The sequence below is a fragment of the Carlito syrichta genome, unplaced genomic scaffold (assembly GCF_000164805.1).
Source record: "Carlito syrichta isolate Samal-C Ts95f unplaced genomic scaffold, Tarsius_syrichta-2.0.1 Scaffold6706, whole genome shotgun sequence".
Taxonomy (NCBI): domain Eukaryota; kingdom Metazoa; phylum Chordata; class Mammalia; order Primates; family Tarsiidae; genus Carlito; species Carlito syrichta.
In genome coordinates, this window is record NW_006950802.1 from 397,151 (window position 1) to 414,172 (window position 17,022).

The 17,022-nt window shown below is 38.0% G+C and overlaps 2 protein-coding genes across 5 annotated transcripts in view; one reads left to right on the top strand and one right to left on the bottom strand.

Annotated features, from left to right (window-relative positions):
• Positions 1-437: 437 nt before the first annotated feature.
• Positions 438-11,427, top strand: RFESD (Rieske Fe-S domain containing). Of its 3 annotated transcripts, XM_008051181.1 has the most exons (6): positions 4,738-5,177; positions 6,610-6,692; positions 6,867-6,881; positions 8,881-9,056; positions 9,157-9,191; positions 11,141-11,427. In XM_008051181.1, the coding sequence occupies exons 1-6, from the start codon at positions 5,118-5,120 to the stop codon at positions 11,402-11,404; spliced, it is 633 nt and encodes a 210-aa protein (XP_008049372.1). In that variant the 5' UTR covers positions 4,738-5,117; the 3' UTR covers positions 11,405-11,427. The 3 variants fall into 3 exon arrangements, with proteins under 3 accessions (XP_008049311.1, XP_008049372.1, XP_021564602.1); XM_008051120.2 differs by lacking the exons at positions 4,738-5,177; positions 6,610-6,692; positions 6,867-6,881 and adding an exon at positions 438-603; XM_021708927.1 differs by lacking the exons at positions 6,610-6,692; positions 6,867-6,881.
• A 4,654-nt stretch (positions 11,428-16,081) lies between these two features.
• SPATA9 (spermatogenesis associated 9) overlaps positions 16,082-17,022 on the bottom strand; it is a 62,559-nt gene continuing 61,618 nt past the window's right edge. Inside the window, exon 5 of one of the 2 annotated variants that reach the window (XM_008051043.2) lies at positions 16,082-16,552. In XM_008051043.2, the coding sequence (XP_008049234.1) occupies positions 16,262-16,552 (291 nt within the window). In that variant the 3' untranslated portion in view covers positions 16,082-16,261. The remainder of the gene's footprint in view (positions 16,553-17,022) is intronic. The other variant, XM_021708798.1, reaches the window with a different exon arrangement.

Sequence of the window (17,022 nt, forward strand, 5' to 3'; positions counted from 1 at the left end):
CGCTGCTCTCCTGGGCCTTGGTTCAGCCTTGGTTAAAGGTTAGCCCTCCGGGGCAGGCTTCCGCCAGGCCCAGGAGGTCCCCAGAGCTCGTTCACCTTGAGAGTTGGGCCGCATCCCAGACCTTCCGCCTCGGGAGGGCGTTTTTAACCCTCTTAGCTGGCTCTAAATCCATATCAAAACCGTGGCGGTCCGGGGGATTCGTCTCCTGGAGTCTGCAGTCGGGAGAGTCCACTGCATCTGGACAGCCACCCTCAGTCCGAGAACTACAGACCGTCTTTCCTGAAATGTGCAACACAGCTTGAAGTCACGAAGGATAAGCTATCCGAGCTGGGAGGACCTCTGGAGTGGACAACTGACTTGATGCGGGCGTTTCCCGCTGCAGGTCCTACTCCAAACGTTTGACGTGTGTTAAAGCATTTCTCCCTCCCCACATCCCTTCTTGCAGACGAGGAAACTGCGGCACAGCGAAATTAAGCAACTTGCCCCACATCACGCAGAACCGGGATTCAAACCCAGGTCTAGCTCACCTGTGGTCACAGATCTCTAAGGTCAGCGGATGGTGGCGATTTCCAGAGCGGCTGTATGACTTTATTAAATTATTAGGCAAGTATTACATGTTAAACATGTGTGGTCATAACTTCTGCACATTAACGTTTCTAAATTAAATATTCAGGACCATCATCTTTGGTGATATATATATATATATCTAATAAATATCAGTAACATATATATCACCAATGTGAATCTTTGCCAAACGGTTTCTGTCTTCAAGATAGTTTACCTGCAGGTCACGCGTTTTTATAAATCCGTGAGTGCTACCTGAATGAAATGAGTACCTACCCATTGGCGGTTTTGTGAAGATTAATGAACTAATATATGCAGAGTGTCCAAGCAGTAGGCAGTCACCGAAGGGTAGCTGGTTTTATCTGTTATTAGTCTGCCATTATAAGAGATACAAAAAACTACAATCTATGGCATTTCTCTTCCCTGAACCTAAAAAGCAGAGGTGTCATTGAGATAAGCATTTTGATCCTGTGTAGGCCAAGTCTCTAGACTTAGCAAACACACCTTAGTCATTGCTCAAGACGAGTAACAAGTAAGTAGCTTTAATTTCACGTCTCTTTTGTCTCCAGTGTTTGTTGAGAACTAGAGTTTATATATCTATATAATTCAACTTGAATTTATTTCCTTTGTTGGAAAGAGATCTCATAGTGACAGAGGATCAATTTAGCGAATGTGTCATTTTATATGGAGTTAGCACCTTTAGAAGCCTAAGTTTAGGGACAGGCCAAAAATTTTTCTTGAAGAGAACTGTGGAGCAGAACAACTAAATTTTTCAGATGAGAGTTTTAATCTAGCTCCCAAACTGGGTAAGTTGTTTAATTTTCCACTTTCATTTATTCAGTTAAGATTCTGTCTTAAAGTAGAGGAAGTGTGTGGGAGTTTATGAATAGTTCCTCAAAGTAATGGTAATTAAGGTGAATATATAGGCTTTTACTCTTGTCTGGATGGACCATGATGTTCACAATATTTAATTGAGTAATATGGGTGTTAATTATAACTAAACAACAGATATCCTAAATAAACTGTAGCATTTATGATATTTAGAGGAAACTATTATGTGACGGGTGAGATAATACTTTCCCAAGCAGAATGCAAGGGTAATCATAGTTCTCTGAAACCTTTATCAGCTACCTCCAGCCTTGCTTCTCATTTCTTATCAGCCCGGTCAGAGTTCACTACAGTTTTTCTTGGAGGCAAACCCTGCAAAGACGTGTATGTTCGAAGAGACTGAAGTTTGAGAAAGGACTGTATTTGGTTCTCATTTATTTGGAGTCGGGAAAAGATAATTAACTTTTGATGTTAGTCTACATCTCTTGTAATGTGTTACTTGCTCGATAGTAGTACTTCTTTTCTAGTTTTTGCCTGAGGAAAAAAGAGAACTATTTATTTATCGCCTCTTCTAGTACCAAGTTTGGAAATAAGCTGTACACAATTATTAAATCATTCATTCATTCATGATATATGCACAGGCACATTCTCTGAGGACAGAAAGTGCAATTTTATTCCATTTTTCTTGGGTTTTGGGTTATTTGCTACATAAAGTAGGATACAACTTAAATGCTGAAAAGAATAATTTTACTTATAAGAATTAAATAAATATTTTGAGACACTTAAGAAATTTTATGTTTATTATCGCCTTGCTTTTCTTTATATATTTACCCTATATACATGTATCCATGAATAATATATTGTTTGGCTTTGCCTGTTTGCACTTGACAAAAATGGAAGCGTACTCTGAATTCCCTTTTAATTTTTTCACGTGAAGTTGCATTTTTTTAATTAATCCAGCTTGATATAGTGATGCATTTTCATGGTTGTGCAGCATTCCATTGAATAAGCATGCACATTATCCTTTCTACTGTTGATGAGGTTTGTGCTGTTTTTTGTCTTTTGCTGTTATAACCATTTCTAGTATATTTCTTGTGTATGTGTACCTGTGCATCTCTGGCATATACCTAAAGTGGGATTTTGGTGATGAATATGTTTTCTACTTACAAGGTAATACCAAACTGTGGTAGCACTAATTTATGTTATCACTAGCAGTTTTATATTTTTGCCAATACTTGGTATAATTTTTTTGCCATTCTGGTGGATGGAAAATAGTGTCCCATTTGTTGCTTGCTTTGCATTTCCTTTGCATTTTTCTACTAATGAGGTTGAGCATCTCTGGCCATTCAGATTTTCTTATCTGTGAAATATTTGTCATGTCTTTTGCCCATTTCTCAACAATTACTTGGCATTTTCTTACTGGTCTATAGGACTGCTTCATATATTATGAATCTGAATCCCTTGTAAGTTGTATGTACTGCAAATTCCACATTTCTTTCTTTTTCTTCAGCCTGTTTCCCTTTCTTTCAGTTAGTTCATTTGTTCCCATTTTTCTTATCATTATTGCCCCTCTGTCTGTTCTGTCACAAAGTGTGATAAATTCTGCACGTCCAACTCTGAAGGTAAATACTACCATCTGAACAATTTGTACACTTTGGGTACCTGCCAAAATCAAGTAAAACCAGATGACTAGAGATAGTATTCTCATCTCTTGTCAGCCATAGCTAATCCAGAAAATTGTGGCCATGGTCCTCTTTACCTTTTCGTAAAAACAATATATTTTTGCTTTTTTTTTTCTTACTGTAAGATAAATTTTTTTAAATAGTGTGTGTAATGTTGTTTTTATTCTTTTTAAAAAGTAACTAGGTTAGGGCTAGAATTAACAATGCAAACTTTAGAGTACAAATTTGACATGCCTATAATTTTCTAAGCTTGGTTCATGTAATGCTCCCCTTTATACATTGAATTCAGAGTGGTCTCTCCCCATCAACACACACACACCCCTTTACCTACGCCTCAGGTTTAGAGCTCAGGCTTACAATGATATTTGATATCTGTCTTTCACATGGCTCAGAGCTACCCCTCTCAAAATAGTGGCCTGTATAGAAATTATCTCTTTAAAGCTCACTCCTAACACTCACATAGAGACTTCTAATAATGTTTATTGTTTTATAAACTTACTTTTTAAACAAGCCATTGTTTTTTCCTTTTAACATTTTAAAACTTCCAAGCAGTCCTACAAGATCAAATAAATATTCAGAGAAGCCATCAGGAAAATTATCTGCAGAAGGCCTGAAGCCACTTGGCATTTCCATGAATGAATTTTCCTTCTTGTTGGGAGGAGGGGATTGGGTCCATAGTTTTTAACTATTCTAAGCTAGGTATACCACAGTACAAGTGCCCTCTTTAAAGAAGTTGGATATATTTGTCTGTATGTAAAATGTTAACTTAAGACTTGAGTGGAACTAAAATGGCAGGTTGACCAGTGAAAGGTACATTGTCATCCTGTTTAGCGTCATATGAAATATGACATTACCATATTTGAAGAGGGTGTGAATGATGAAGGATTGTCTTCCTAAAATTAGGGTATTTACTTGATGTTGACATCTGATTTATAATTTTGTTAAATATCTCCAATTGTAAACAAGTGTATGTGTGTTTAATATCACGAGCATTTCACAAGAGACTTAATGTTGAACAGCTAACGGATCATCACTTTGACTCACTTCCTTTCCGTTTCCATATGTAATTCCTTGTCTTGCATAAGGCAGAGTTGAATCCTTCTTAGGTTGTCTGAGCCTTTCTGTAGTTTCCCACTCTTATTAAATCAATCCATAAAATAGTGAAATTGTTAAAATGGACCTGAAAGTGAAAATATTGAATAAAACCTAGCCTTGCCACAACCTTTATTATTTTTTTGGAAAGCAGGATTTATTGAGAGGACAGAAAAGCTCCCACAGTACAAGGGGACCCTAGAGGGTTGCCTGCCACAACCTTTAGAATTGTTATTATATTTTGCTTTAAAAGGCTTGAGTCAAAAGTAAATGTCTATTGAGGTGTTATAAAATGACTGAAGAATAATTTGAAGTTGAAAATACATATGCCATTTATAAGAGGCTTATTGTGAGCTTATTCTTCCTGTTTTGAAGAATGTCTGCCAAATGTATTGAAATTATTTTGAATCAAGGATTGGATCAGACCTATAACCCTTGATCCTGTCCTTATAAACAATATTGAGATATTTCGTGGTCTTGATTTTTCCCTCTAAAATTAATTTCTATATTTCTCCAAAAGGATATTAAAGAGTAGAAGACAAACTTTAGAAATACAAGGAAAAGAGAGTAGTAATGGTTTTATTCTGAATGTAAGCCCTACTTGGATGCTACTTAGTATTTGATTTCTAGGAGAGTGGAGGTACAGGGGATAAGTGAATTTACAGAAAGAGGAGGGTGCAGGGCCAGCCCAGCTCTTCATGGAACAAGCACAGTTTCAGGGCAGTTTTCTAGGAACTCCAGGTTTTCTCCATGTATCTTATTTTTTAATACATAAAAGTAGTCAGCATTGGAGCGGACTTGACCTCATTGCCTGCCTTTTTCCTGGAATATCAGTTATTTGCAGTTTGAAGAGTAGAGAAGAGAGCAGTGAATGAATTTCACTTGATTAGCAATAGCTTGGACACTCGCTGGTCTTGCCTTTCTTCAGCCTCTCCTCCACTTCACCTCTAAATGCTGCAGTGCTTCAGGAATTGTCTTAGAACGTCTTCCCTATCTACGATCCTTCTCCAAGTGATTCCTTTGATTTTTATAACCTGGGAACTCCCAAATTTATCGCTATAGCAGTTCTCAGCTCTAGTCTCATGTATCTGACTGCTGATTTGCTATCTCCATTGGATGTCTCCAAGGCACCTTAAACAAAATGTAACTAGCTCTTCATTCTCCATCTTTGCAAAAATATCATTCCTTTCTCATCACAGACATTGGCACTGTACCTCATTGCACACACCAGAAACTTGGGAGTCAAATTTATTTATTTTTTCTGTAGCTCGTTCTTTCCAGTTCATCAGCCCAGCTTCTCTGTGCCTCAGTTTTCTAAAATTAAAATCATTATACTTTTTAGTAATGTGTTAAGGATTAAAGGAATTAATAAATAAATGTAAAGTCTTAAAACAGTACCTAGCATGTAGTTAGTATAACAACATTATAGTTACTGCTGTTGTTACTACTTTTTCTCTCCCATACCAGTCAACACCCTGGTGCAAGCCACCGTCTCTCCCACAGACCACTGCAGTAGTTTTCTGAGTTCTGTGCTTTAGTTATTGTTCTGCTACAACCCATTCTCCTCAGAGCCTTTTTTTTTTTTTTTTTTTGATTTTTTGTTTTTGAGTCAGTGTCTCACTCTGTTACCCAGGCGCGAGTACAGAGGCATGATCACGGCTTTTTGCAGCCTCAACCTCCTGAGCTCAGGCCATCCTTTTGCCTCAGCCTCCTAAGTATCTGGGACTACAGGCATGCACCACCACACCCAGCTAAGTTTTTTATTTTTTTGTAGAAATGAAGTCTTCCTATGTTGCCTAGGTTGGTCTTCTGGACTCCTGGGCTCAAGCAATCCTCCCACATTGGCCTCTCAAAGTGCTGAGGTTATAGGCATGAAGCATCATGCCTGCTTAGCCCAAGGCATTCTTTTAAAAATAGATCATGTCAGCTGGGTACAGTGACTCATGCCTGTAATCCTAGCAGTTTGGGAGGCTGAGGCAAGAGGATTGCCTGAGCACAGGGATTTAAGACCAGCCTGGATAACTTGGCAAGACTTGGTCTCTACAACAAATTTTTTTTAAAAATTAGCTGAGCATGGTAGTGCACACCTGTAGTTCCAACTACTTGGAAGGCTGAGGTGGAAGACTCACCTGAGCCCGGCAGGTGGAGGCTACAGTATCCATGAGCATGCCACTGCAATCCAGTCTGAGCAACAGAGTAAGACCCTGACTGAAAACAGCAAAAAAATAGATCATGTCACACTTCCCTGTTTTACACCCTTCGGTGGCTTCCCATTGCTCTTAGAATAGAATCCGCACATACTATGCACAGCCTGGCTCCTGCCTATTTACTGTCTTGTTCATGGTGTTCCTGTCATCTGAAACATAATCTGGCTGATCTGTTCCCCAGATGAACCAAGACTTTTCTTTCCTTCTTTTTTTCCAGGCTTTTACTATTCTGTCAGTATAGAATTCTCTGCCCTCAGCTCTTAGTATGTCTAGTTCATTTGCATTTTGGGGGTTTCAGCTCAACTGCTACCTCAATTACCTTCCCAACCCATTCTTTGCAAATTTGCCTCTCCCTATTACTTTCTGTCTCATGTTACTTGGTTTATTTTCATCATGGTTCTTATGATATTGCACAATTATTTTACTACGCATTTGTTTACTTATCAATCTCACCAACTAGGATGTAATCTTTGTGAGGGCAGAAACCTCATCTGTCTTACTTCCTGAAGTCCCAGTTGCATAGTGGGATTATATCATAGTAAATATCAGAAAATACTTACAAATTAATGATAATCTCTAATGTGGAAGGAGAACTCTGCAGAAGGAGACTGTGAAGATCGATCGTTGAAAGTTTTTATTTTATAATTCTGTTGTGCTAAAGACTCTTGTCAAAATTCTCCTTGAAAATGTTGCCTACTTACTTTTTCAAACATATTTTCCTCCCTAAATAGATTACAGAGAAACTTGTCCGTCAGTGTCCCAAAGATAAAAGTAGGTTATGATTAGATGTGACCATGATTTCTGTCTTTGGTCGTAAGCCTTTCTGTCATGCAAAAGGAACTGAAGTAGCCCTACTCCAAGGTAGTAGCTCAGGTACGTCCAGGGTCTCATGCATGAATGTGGTAGGCAGCCACTTTCCTGTCCACCCACACTGTGGCATGAGCTAGCCTTGTGCCAGTAGCAGGGGTGGATGTTGTCCAGGTGGTTGAAGATTCTTATTTTCCAGTAGAGGACACAAACCATGCAGGGATATCTGATAATGTACTTGTCTAGGAAATAAGTAAAAGAAAAAGCAAAACTCTGGTTTTAGTCTCTGTCTTGTGGTTTTTATTTCATTATATGCAAAGATTCAGAATAAAGTCTTGCCTAGAGGAAAAGCTCTCTTTTTTATTTTGTCAGTGCTAAGATAAGATAATAATATGGTTCTTCACATTTTTTGAAAGTTATTGTCAAGCCCAGTGCGGTGGCTCATGCCTGTTTGGGAGGTGGAGGCAAGAAGATTGCCCGAGTCCAGGAATTCAAGACCCACCTAGGCAACTTGATGAGACCTCGTCTCTACAATAAGTCAAAAAAATTAACTGGGTGTGATGGTGCGTGCCTGTGGTTCCAGCTACTTGGAAGGCTGAGGCAAAAGGATGACCTGAGCCCAGCAAGTCAAGGCTGCGGTGGCTGTGAGCGTGCCACTGCCCTCCAGCCTGTGCAGCAGAGTGAGACTCTTACTCAAAAAAAAAAAAAAAAAAAAGTTGTTGTGAAAACTACCACTTTCTATATCCTGAGATGGGGAAGAAGAGCAGGAATGTTTCCAGAAACTTTGGGATAGCAACTTCCATCTCTAATGGAAAGAAGTTAGGAATAATAGGACAGATTTAGGATTAGAAATGGAGAATAATAAATATAAACATTCTTGGAAAAACGATCACAGGAAAAAACCTTAAGTGCCCTCATATGGGAAACCCTTGGGAAAATCCTCTATATGGGTCTGAAACCCTGACACTGATGCATCTTGATGTTTCCTTCTCACATGGAATTAACAGCCTGTGAGTATGTTCTTAGACTATTACGAAAGGTCTCAGGGTTGCTTTCAAAGAAATAGGCTGATACCTGTGCCAAGAAAAAATATAGTATCTGCAAATTCTCCGTAAACTAATTGAGGAGAAAGTCATTTCTTTGTTCACCATTTAAGGCAGAAGAAGGTAAGGACAATTTCTGTCTGAAATTGCTATAATAGTTATCTGGCTGTCCTATAAGAGCAGCAGTGTATGCTAGGCAAAACCAACGAGTCTCCTCAGCCAAAGGGCCCAAGACTATTCAGAATATTGAAGAATCCTGTCTTTAGCAGAAGGCTGAAAACAATGCAGATAATAACCAGGTTTTGTTTAGTATTTAATTTGATAAGGAATAAGGGGATAGTGAAACTTAAGTTTCTGTGTTTCAGGTCTGAAATTTCTTTCTTAAACATTCCTTCTTAAATGAATCTAACACAACTCTAGCCTTAGCTTGGGGAGTTCTCCCTGATTCTGGCAGGCTTTAAGTGTCTGTAATGCAAAGTAATGACTAACTATAATCTAGTAACTATAAATGTTTAATCTTATATAGCTACAGAAGAATGCTTCCATTTTTCTCAAATACAGACTATTCATTCCTTTTATTATCTCTCAGTTAAATTGTAGTCAGTCTAGTGAAGATTACTTTTAGTTCTTTCTCCTTTTTTCTTTTTGTTCAACTAGGATGAATCTTGATGGCCATGTACAGGATCCTGAAAATAAGGAATATTCTTCTGTCTGTGTTGGCAGAGAAGATAACCTTAAAAAATCTGGAAGAATGACAGCTGTTGTTCACGATAGAGAAGTGGTCATTTTCTACCACAAAGGAGAATATCATGCTATGGATATTCGCTGTTACCGTAAGATTTTGTCTTTTATTCATAAAACTTTTATTAACCATGAAACCATCAAAATATAGGTCTTTTTAGTGACTCCATGTAATATTCAATTCCTTTTCAGACTCAGGAGGACCTTTACATTTGGGAGATATAGAGGTATGTACAATTAGATCTATTTTCAATAAACTCAGATCTTTCTTATTTATATTCTTATTATTTTATTTCATTCTTTATTTAAAAATAACATATTGGGTTTGAGTTATATTCTAATGCTTTAAATATAATTTCCAGTATTCTAGGTATTCACAATCCTAGAATGTAAAGAAAACCATTTCTCAGAAAAATATGCATGTCTTTTGGCCTAGCAATTATATTCTGAGATATCTAGCCTATGGATATAATTGTACAATGTTTAAGTATATGTATAGGAAATGTTCATTGTAGCATTATTGATTATAGTGAGTAACTAAAGACAACCTAAATGTTTTGACAATAAGAAACTGGTTAAGTAAATTATGATTCAGCCATGCTATAGAAAACTGTACTAGGCAATCAATAATGGGCAAATCTGTATGTGTTGGTATGGACGGGTGTCAACAGTGTAATTGGGACTGGAAAAAAGCAAGTCGTAGAATAATCCTAATGAGATCCCATTTTTTAAAATACAAAAAAATTTACTTTTTACTTCACACTCTGCATAATTTGACTTTTACTTACAACGAGTATATATTACTTTTTTTTTTTTTTTTGAGTTGGAGTCTCACTCTGTTACCCAGACTGGAGTGCAGTGGCCACTCCCGGCTACCGCAGCCTCGACCTGCTGGGCTCCGGCGATCCTTCCGCCTCAGCCTTCCAAGTAGCCGGAATTACAGGCATGCGCTACCATGCCCGGCTGATTTTTTTGATTTATTGTAGAGATGAGGTCTCACTGCCCAGGCGGGTCTCGAACCCGCGGGCTCAGGCAATCCACTCACCTCAGCCTCCCAAAGGCGCGGGATTACAGGCTGAGCCACCGAGCCTGGCTATATATTACTTTTATAATGTGAGACAAATATACGATATAAATATATTTTTAAAGAAAGAAACCACACTTTGAAGTCTTAAGTGAGGAGGAATGGGGGAATTTGCCCCCATTCCTTGCATTCTAAAACTAGACATCTAATTTTTTATTTTCTACTTCACAAGACTGACTGATCTATCTTTAACTGATGCAAAGTACAAGCTTGAACTTAGCATTCCACTCTCTCTACACTTGATATCTACCTGGCTTCACACCTGTCCTTATGTTAAAAGACAGATGTGTGTTTAAATGATGGAAACGTGAATGCTTGCTGACAGTTTTATGAAGGTACAAATCAGTATTCCTGCACATTTGCTTGTAGAAGAAAAGTGTAGCACCTTCTACATCATAGAATTTCCCCAGTTCCAGTCTATAATGAGAGCTTTAAGTCCTTGCCATTCAAAGTGCTGTCCATAGACCAGCAACTTTGTTGTCACCTGGGAGCTTCTAAGACATGCAGACTCTTGTCCTTCGCTCATCCTGTAGGCCTACTGAATTTAAACAGAGATCTGTATTTAAATAAGATCTAGGTGATTCCCATGTTCTTTAAAGTTTGAGAAGCACTTCATTAAGTTAAAAAGTTGGGAATTAACCACCTAAGAACACAAATTGCTCTTTGAGGAATACATGCTCTCATGCCTTTAGTAACTCCTCTTGAATTTATATCTGGAGCTTGTAGTTCTTCCAGCAGTTAGTGAAAATTCCTATAGAAGCATTTGAAGCCCTTGCTCCATTTCTGTCAAGGAAGTGACATTAATGTCTAATAGATAACAGCACAACTGCAGTCACATGGTATAGTTGTCTGAGCAAATCAGATCTTCTGATAGAGCTCTAACTGGATTTCTTATCAACTGCAAAATAACTTGATGACTGTTCTTAAATTAGATTCTGCCTTGTGCTGAATAATTCTTAAAAATGGGAGGAAAAAAGAGAAACTGCCCTTTTCCTCAACTTGGGTCTTCTTCAGTAGATTCTGTTCAGAATCTGTAGTATATCATGAACATTTGAAATATCAGAATATTAAATAAGTTATCTTCTTCCCTAGGAATTTGATGGACGACCATGTATAGTTTGCCCCTGGCATAAATACAAAATTACTTTGGCAACAGGAGAAGGACTATACCAGTCTATAAATCCTAAAGATCCATCAGCAAAACCCAAGTGGTGCTCCAAAGGAATAAAGCAAAGGATTCACACAGTGACAGTGGACAATGGGAATATCTACGTGTCTCTTTCTAATGAACCTTTTAAGTGTGACTCTGATTTTTATGCCACTGGAGACTTCAAAGTAATTCGGAGTTCTTCCTGATAAAAATATGTAGCAATGAAAAATGTTTATGTTTGGAAATATTTTTAGAATAACTTTCCTTCAATACCAAAGATTATTATTTTTTCCAATAACTATTTCTTTAAAAATCATGTACATCTGACAGGTTTAAGAACACACATACTTAGAATGATGTAAGGATTATCATTAGGAGCAATAGAATACTTTCATCTCAATCCTCTGGATTGATTGGAACCTGAAGGTTATAGGTTTGGGATGTTCAGTTTAAGAAGAATGCAGATTGGCATGCCAACCACTCCACAATTCTGAGTCTTGCATTTTTTTTTCTTTTTTAAAAACACAAGAGCATTGAATCAAAATGATTGAATTTCTACATCATTTGTTTTTGTTTTTTTGTGTGTCAGTATTTTGCATTGCTAAATGTACAAACTTTATACAAAAGCACAACCCTATGATTTTTCAATAAAAATAGGGAAATGGTTTCACAAAAAAAAAAAGGATGAAGATAATTTTGAAATACACAAAAGAATAATAAGCAAGAAGTAAGATTTAGTAGGAAAAATTTTAAATAGAAAAAACCCCTATTTGATGTAGTAAACGTAATTCTGAAAGTTTTAGTATGTACAAAGGAAACAACAGTATGTGGTTCCTCTGTCACCTTACCGCAGGAGTCATCAGCATTCTTCCATTCTTCTCTTTTATACTTCTATGAATTGGCTGCCTTTCCTATTTTATTGTTATTATTTTTGCATTTTAAATGCATTAAAATGCTCACATATTAAGTGTACAGTGTTCCTCAATATGAGGGGGGACCCTCCCAAAAAAACTGGAATTTTTTTGGGAGGGCAGGCCCCAGTTCAGGCTTCCCCCACTAGGTAAGTATTCTAGGAACCCATCAGCATCGGTGTGCCACCTGGCATTTTTGTGAAAGGCTGCATTCTGCTCCAGTGAATTATTTTTGGAGATTCTTTCAAAGCATTTGCCCATTGCATGATGGATGATTTACAAGTGCACCTGCCCACATTGCGCTGAGTGTTCATCAGTTTTTGACCAAAACCAGCATGACCCCTGTGCCCTACCCTCCCTATTCACCTGATCTCACCCCAAGAGACTCTTTTTTGTATCCCCAGATGAAAAAAGTCCTCAAAGGGAAATGTTTTGCCAGTGTGGAAGAGGTGAAACAAAAACCAGCAGAAGCACTAAAAGACATCAAAATGGACAAGTTCAAAAATTGTTTTGAGCACTGGAAAAAGTGTCTTGAAAGCTGTATTGAATCAGAGAGTACTTTGAAGGTGGCTGAAGTTTAAACATGTAAGAATTGCCGGGCTCGGTGGCTCAGCCTGTAATCCCGCGCCTTTGGGAGGCTGAGGTGAGTGGATTGCCTGAGCCCGTGGGTTCGAGACCCGCCTGGGCAGCGAGACCTCATCGCTACAATAAATTAAAAAATCAGCCAGGCGTGGTAGCACATGCCTGTAATTCCAGCTACTTGGAAGGCTGAGGCGGAAGGATCGCTGGAGCCCAGCAGGTTGAGGCTGTGGTGGCCGGGAGCGGCCACTGCGCTCCAGTCTGGGCGACAGAGTGAGACTCCAACTCAAAAAAAGAGCATGTAAGAATAAATACACAATTTTTAATAAGTTCCAGGTTTTGGGGGCCCCCCCTGTATTTAATGGACATTTTTATACTTTAAAAAAATGCCTCCAAAAATGAGGTCAGTTTATATGTTGAATTTAAAAAGAACTTAAGAAAGAAATTAACTATTGTACTAGACATCAAAACCAAATAAGCTGTGGCTCAGTTTTTTTTCCAGTCAGGGCAAATCTTGAAGTAAGGAAGCCATACACAGCTTCTGCCCAGCCTTGGGAGATGTCAACTCTCCTATTTATGAGCCAGTGTACTTTGAATGTCTATGAAATATTCAAATAAAAATGTTTTATAAATTGTTAAAGAATTTTTCTGCATGTGTGTACAGTGAAGTGTTCCTGAAAATATTATAAAGAGCATTCTCTGAGGAACAAAACCCTAGAGAAAAGAGATCTAGGGTTTTGTTCCTCAGAGTTCATAGACAAGGCTGGCTTTACCTTGCCAGTTATTTTTATGGCCAGCGCTGTTCTGTTGCCTGGTGCCCACGCTGTACTGGTTGTTAAGTATTTAGAATAACATCTTGGGTGCTGATTCCATGCAAAACTCAGTAGCACATATAGAATATAAGAGTGAGTGGGACCAGAAAGAATTAGGATGAGTAGATGATGAGTTCAGAGTGAGAAGAGCTGTTGGTCAAGATTGGAACCTAATCTCAAAGCACAGTATTCTTTTTAATTGCATAGAACTAAATTAAAAGTCTAAACCTAATACTTAACATTCTAAGGGACCCACCTGAACTCTTTCTCTTGGTTATTTTGAAAATGGTAAGTGAATAAGGTCTGTACGGTAAAGGCTCTGTCTCTGGAACCCTTTGCTACATATTATTACATTTTCTTTTCCACTGGAATATGGGTAGCATTGAGTAGCAATTGCTACTTATTTCTTAGACTGCTAATGAGGCAGACTTGGGCTTTTTTTTTTTTTTTTAAGTTTTTTTAAGTTTTTTTTTTAAGTTTGTTTTTTTTTTTTTTAAGTTAGAGTCTCACTCTGTCGCCCAGATTGGAGTGCAGTGGCTGCTCCCGGCACCGCAGCCTCGACCTGCTAGGCTCCAGCGATCCTTCCGCCTCAGCCTTCCACGTAGCTGGAACTACAGGCGCGCGCTACCACGCCCGGCTAATTTTTTGATTTATTGTAGAGATGAGGTCTCGCCTACCCAGGCGGGTCTCGAACCCGCGGGCTCAGGCAATCCACTCACTTCAACCTCCCAAAGGCGCGGGATTACAGGCTGAGCCACCGAGCCCAGCCAGACTTGGCCTTTTTATGAATAGCTTATGGCAGCAGCTACTTACCAGGTATAGAAAGTATGCTATCTCTGGGGTAGGGACATTTTGGCCTATTCTGTCAGGTGCTAATCCTTCAATGACCAGCCAGGTTTTAACACGTGTCAAGAATTTAACCCTTTCCACTCGGAGATATCTTGTGGATCACCTACCAGCAACTTAATGGCACTTTTTTTGTGAAATAGTGAAAACCAAATCATTTTATGTTAAATAATATAGTGTTGGAACCAATTATTTTAATGTAATGATATTTGGCTTATAATGGAATTTTGGACATTGAGGAACTTATTTATGACAAAAAATCAATATTTTATATCTTTTTCTAATGTGTAGAAGCATGTGAAACCATCACCAATATGTATTGCAGGTTCATTGATACATGGTGTGCAATAGTAATTTGTCTGGCATCTTTCACCTGGTATTTTTCTATTCGAGCAGACAATGCCGTCTCATTTTCTTCCTCCCACATTAATAATATGTAATTTATTCTCCATTCTGTGCACCACTGTGAAAGCACTTCACACATTCTCTTTCTATGAAATGCCAGCTGATTATTTTTTTTACATACATCTCAGTATATATTCCATTTCTATTTGCTTTCTCATGCAATTTGAATGGAAAACTTCAAGGAAACATACATTTTTGAAAAATTTGTGTTTGCTTACGTTTGTTCTGTATAATCACCAGCAATATCTATATATTTCCTGAGAGGGGACATCTGAGTGGTTTGCTAGATTTACAATGTTCCATCAGAGGGGACAGCCAAGTACAAAGGGTTAAAGAGTATAGAAGAAATCAATTACTTCCTGCAAGCAAAAATCATGGCCCTAGTTTGCAGTACTAATTACAGAAGCATTTTCTCTCAAGAGCCACTGGTAGTAATGAGTAATGACTTAATTTCTTATTCTAAATTTGTGTCTCTAAATCTGGAAATAGGGCTAAGTGTGGTGACTCACACCTGTAATCCCAATGCTTTGGGAGGCCGAGGCAGGGAGATCACTTGAGCCCAGGAGTTTGAGGTTTCAGTGAGTTTTGATCATGCCACTGCACTTAAGCCTATGTGACAGAGTGTGTCCTTGTCTTTAAGAAACAAACAAATCTGGAAATGAAAAATATCACACTATGTCCTGTCCTCATATACAGACATCTTCTCATCAGATGTGTAAATATTGTGTTTAATAAATTTATTATCTGTGAATTGCAAGTTTTTCATAACTTTACAAGTGAGTTACAAAAGAATAATAAGCAGATTAAAACTCTACAGTCTGCAGATAAAAAATAAATTCTTTTATTATCTCTGAAAAAGATATGTAGCATTTTGATAGGGTATTTCCCCTCCTAGACAAAGAATTACACACTTAAAGCAAGTTTTTCATAAAAACAAATATAAATATACCCATATTATAAGCCACGGTGTAAATTCTAACCCACCAAAGGTGAGTTTTCCTGTTCATTAAAAATATATAGTCAAGGCCAGGCATGGTGGCTCATTCCTGTAATCCCAGTACTTTGGGAGGCTAAGGTGAGAGAATTACCTGAGCCCAGGAGTTTGAGACCAGCCTGGGCAACATGACAAGATCTTGTCTCTATAATAAGTCAAAAATTTAAGTCAGGTGTGGCAGCACGCTATTGTAGCTCCAGCTACTTGGAAGTTTGAAGTAGAAGAATCAATCACCTGAGTCTGATAGGTCAAGGCTGCGGTAGCCATGAGAATGCCAATGCACTCCAGCCTGGGTGATAGAATGAGACTTAGACTTAAAAAAAAAGTCAAAACATATATCCTACATTAGGATTAATTTTATTTTCTCTACCACATAAACACTAGAGACTGACATTTTTGTAGTGGTCCCTTTCCCTACAAGAGCAATTCAGTATATGTAGACTAGTCTCCTAGTTTTGTCAGAGGAAGTGTGCCATAGATGGGTAACTTTTAAGCCTTTTCCAGTGACATCTGTGTTCAGATTTGCTCATTCATTTCAGTTGATTGGTCAAACACAGAATGTAAAACCTGGATCTTATTACTCTGCTGATTAGCAGGAAGCTTGGGGTGATCCAAAATGTCTGGCTTCTCTGGCAATGACCTGCATGGTTTTGCTTTGATTTCACCTTCAGAAAACATGGACTCCGAAAGCACAGGCTCCGAAGAGGCTTTCCTAAAGTGTTCACTCTCCTCACTGTTTTGCCTTATGGATTCCTCTTCTTGAAAAATGTTCCTTACCTTCTGTAGCACAGCATTAACACAGACTGCCTAGGTAATAAAAGAGTTTGAAAAGTAGAGGTTTGGTTGTTTTTTTTTTTAAGCTACTAACCACAGATTAAAAATACAATAGATTGTTTAACATAAATTCATTAATCTACATATCCTCATTAAAAAGCACATCTTTTCAGGACCCCCAGCACATGGTAAGCATTAGGAGACTGATTCTTTGTTCTAAATACATCACAAAATAGAGAGCAATGTAAAATCTAGTATGCTTCAATAAAGATGTGTTTTATCTTTTTCCTCAATTCATTAGATGTTTTACAACGTTATTCTCTTGATTTAATTAGATGAAATCTTTTCTGAGAGATGAAATGTGTCCACAAACATGTTAATATCTCAAAGTATTTTTTTGTCTTAATATTCTTCCCCCTAGACCTAGCGTCTACTGTGTGTACAATAAGAAAGACATAACATTTTAGTAAGAAATTAGTAAGATACTAGATGGATGAATTCTA

Excerpts from the sequence above, each read along its gene's own strand:
- RFESD (XM_008051181.1), top strand. The coding sequence starts at position 5,118 with ATGCTGCAGTGCTTCAGGAATTGTCTTAGAACGTCTTCCCTATCTACG. Across the intron at positions 9,057-9,156 it reads TATGGATATTCGCTGTTACC|ACTCAGGAGGACCTTTACAT; the intron begins GTAAGATTTTGT and ends ATTCCTTTTCAG. Across the intron at positions 9,192-11,140 it reads TACATTTGGGAGATATAGAG|GAATTTGATGGACGACCATG; the intron begins GTATGTACAATT and ends CTTCTTCCCTAG.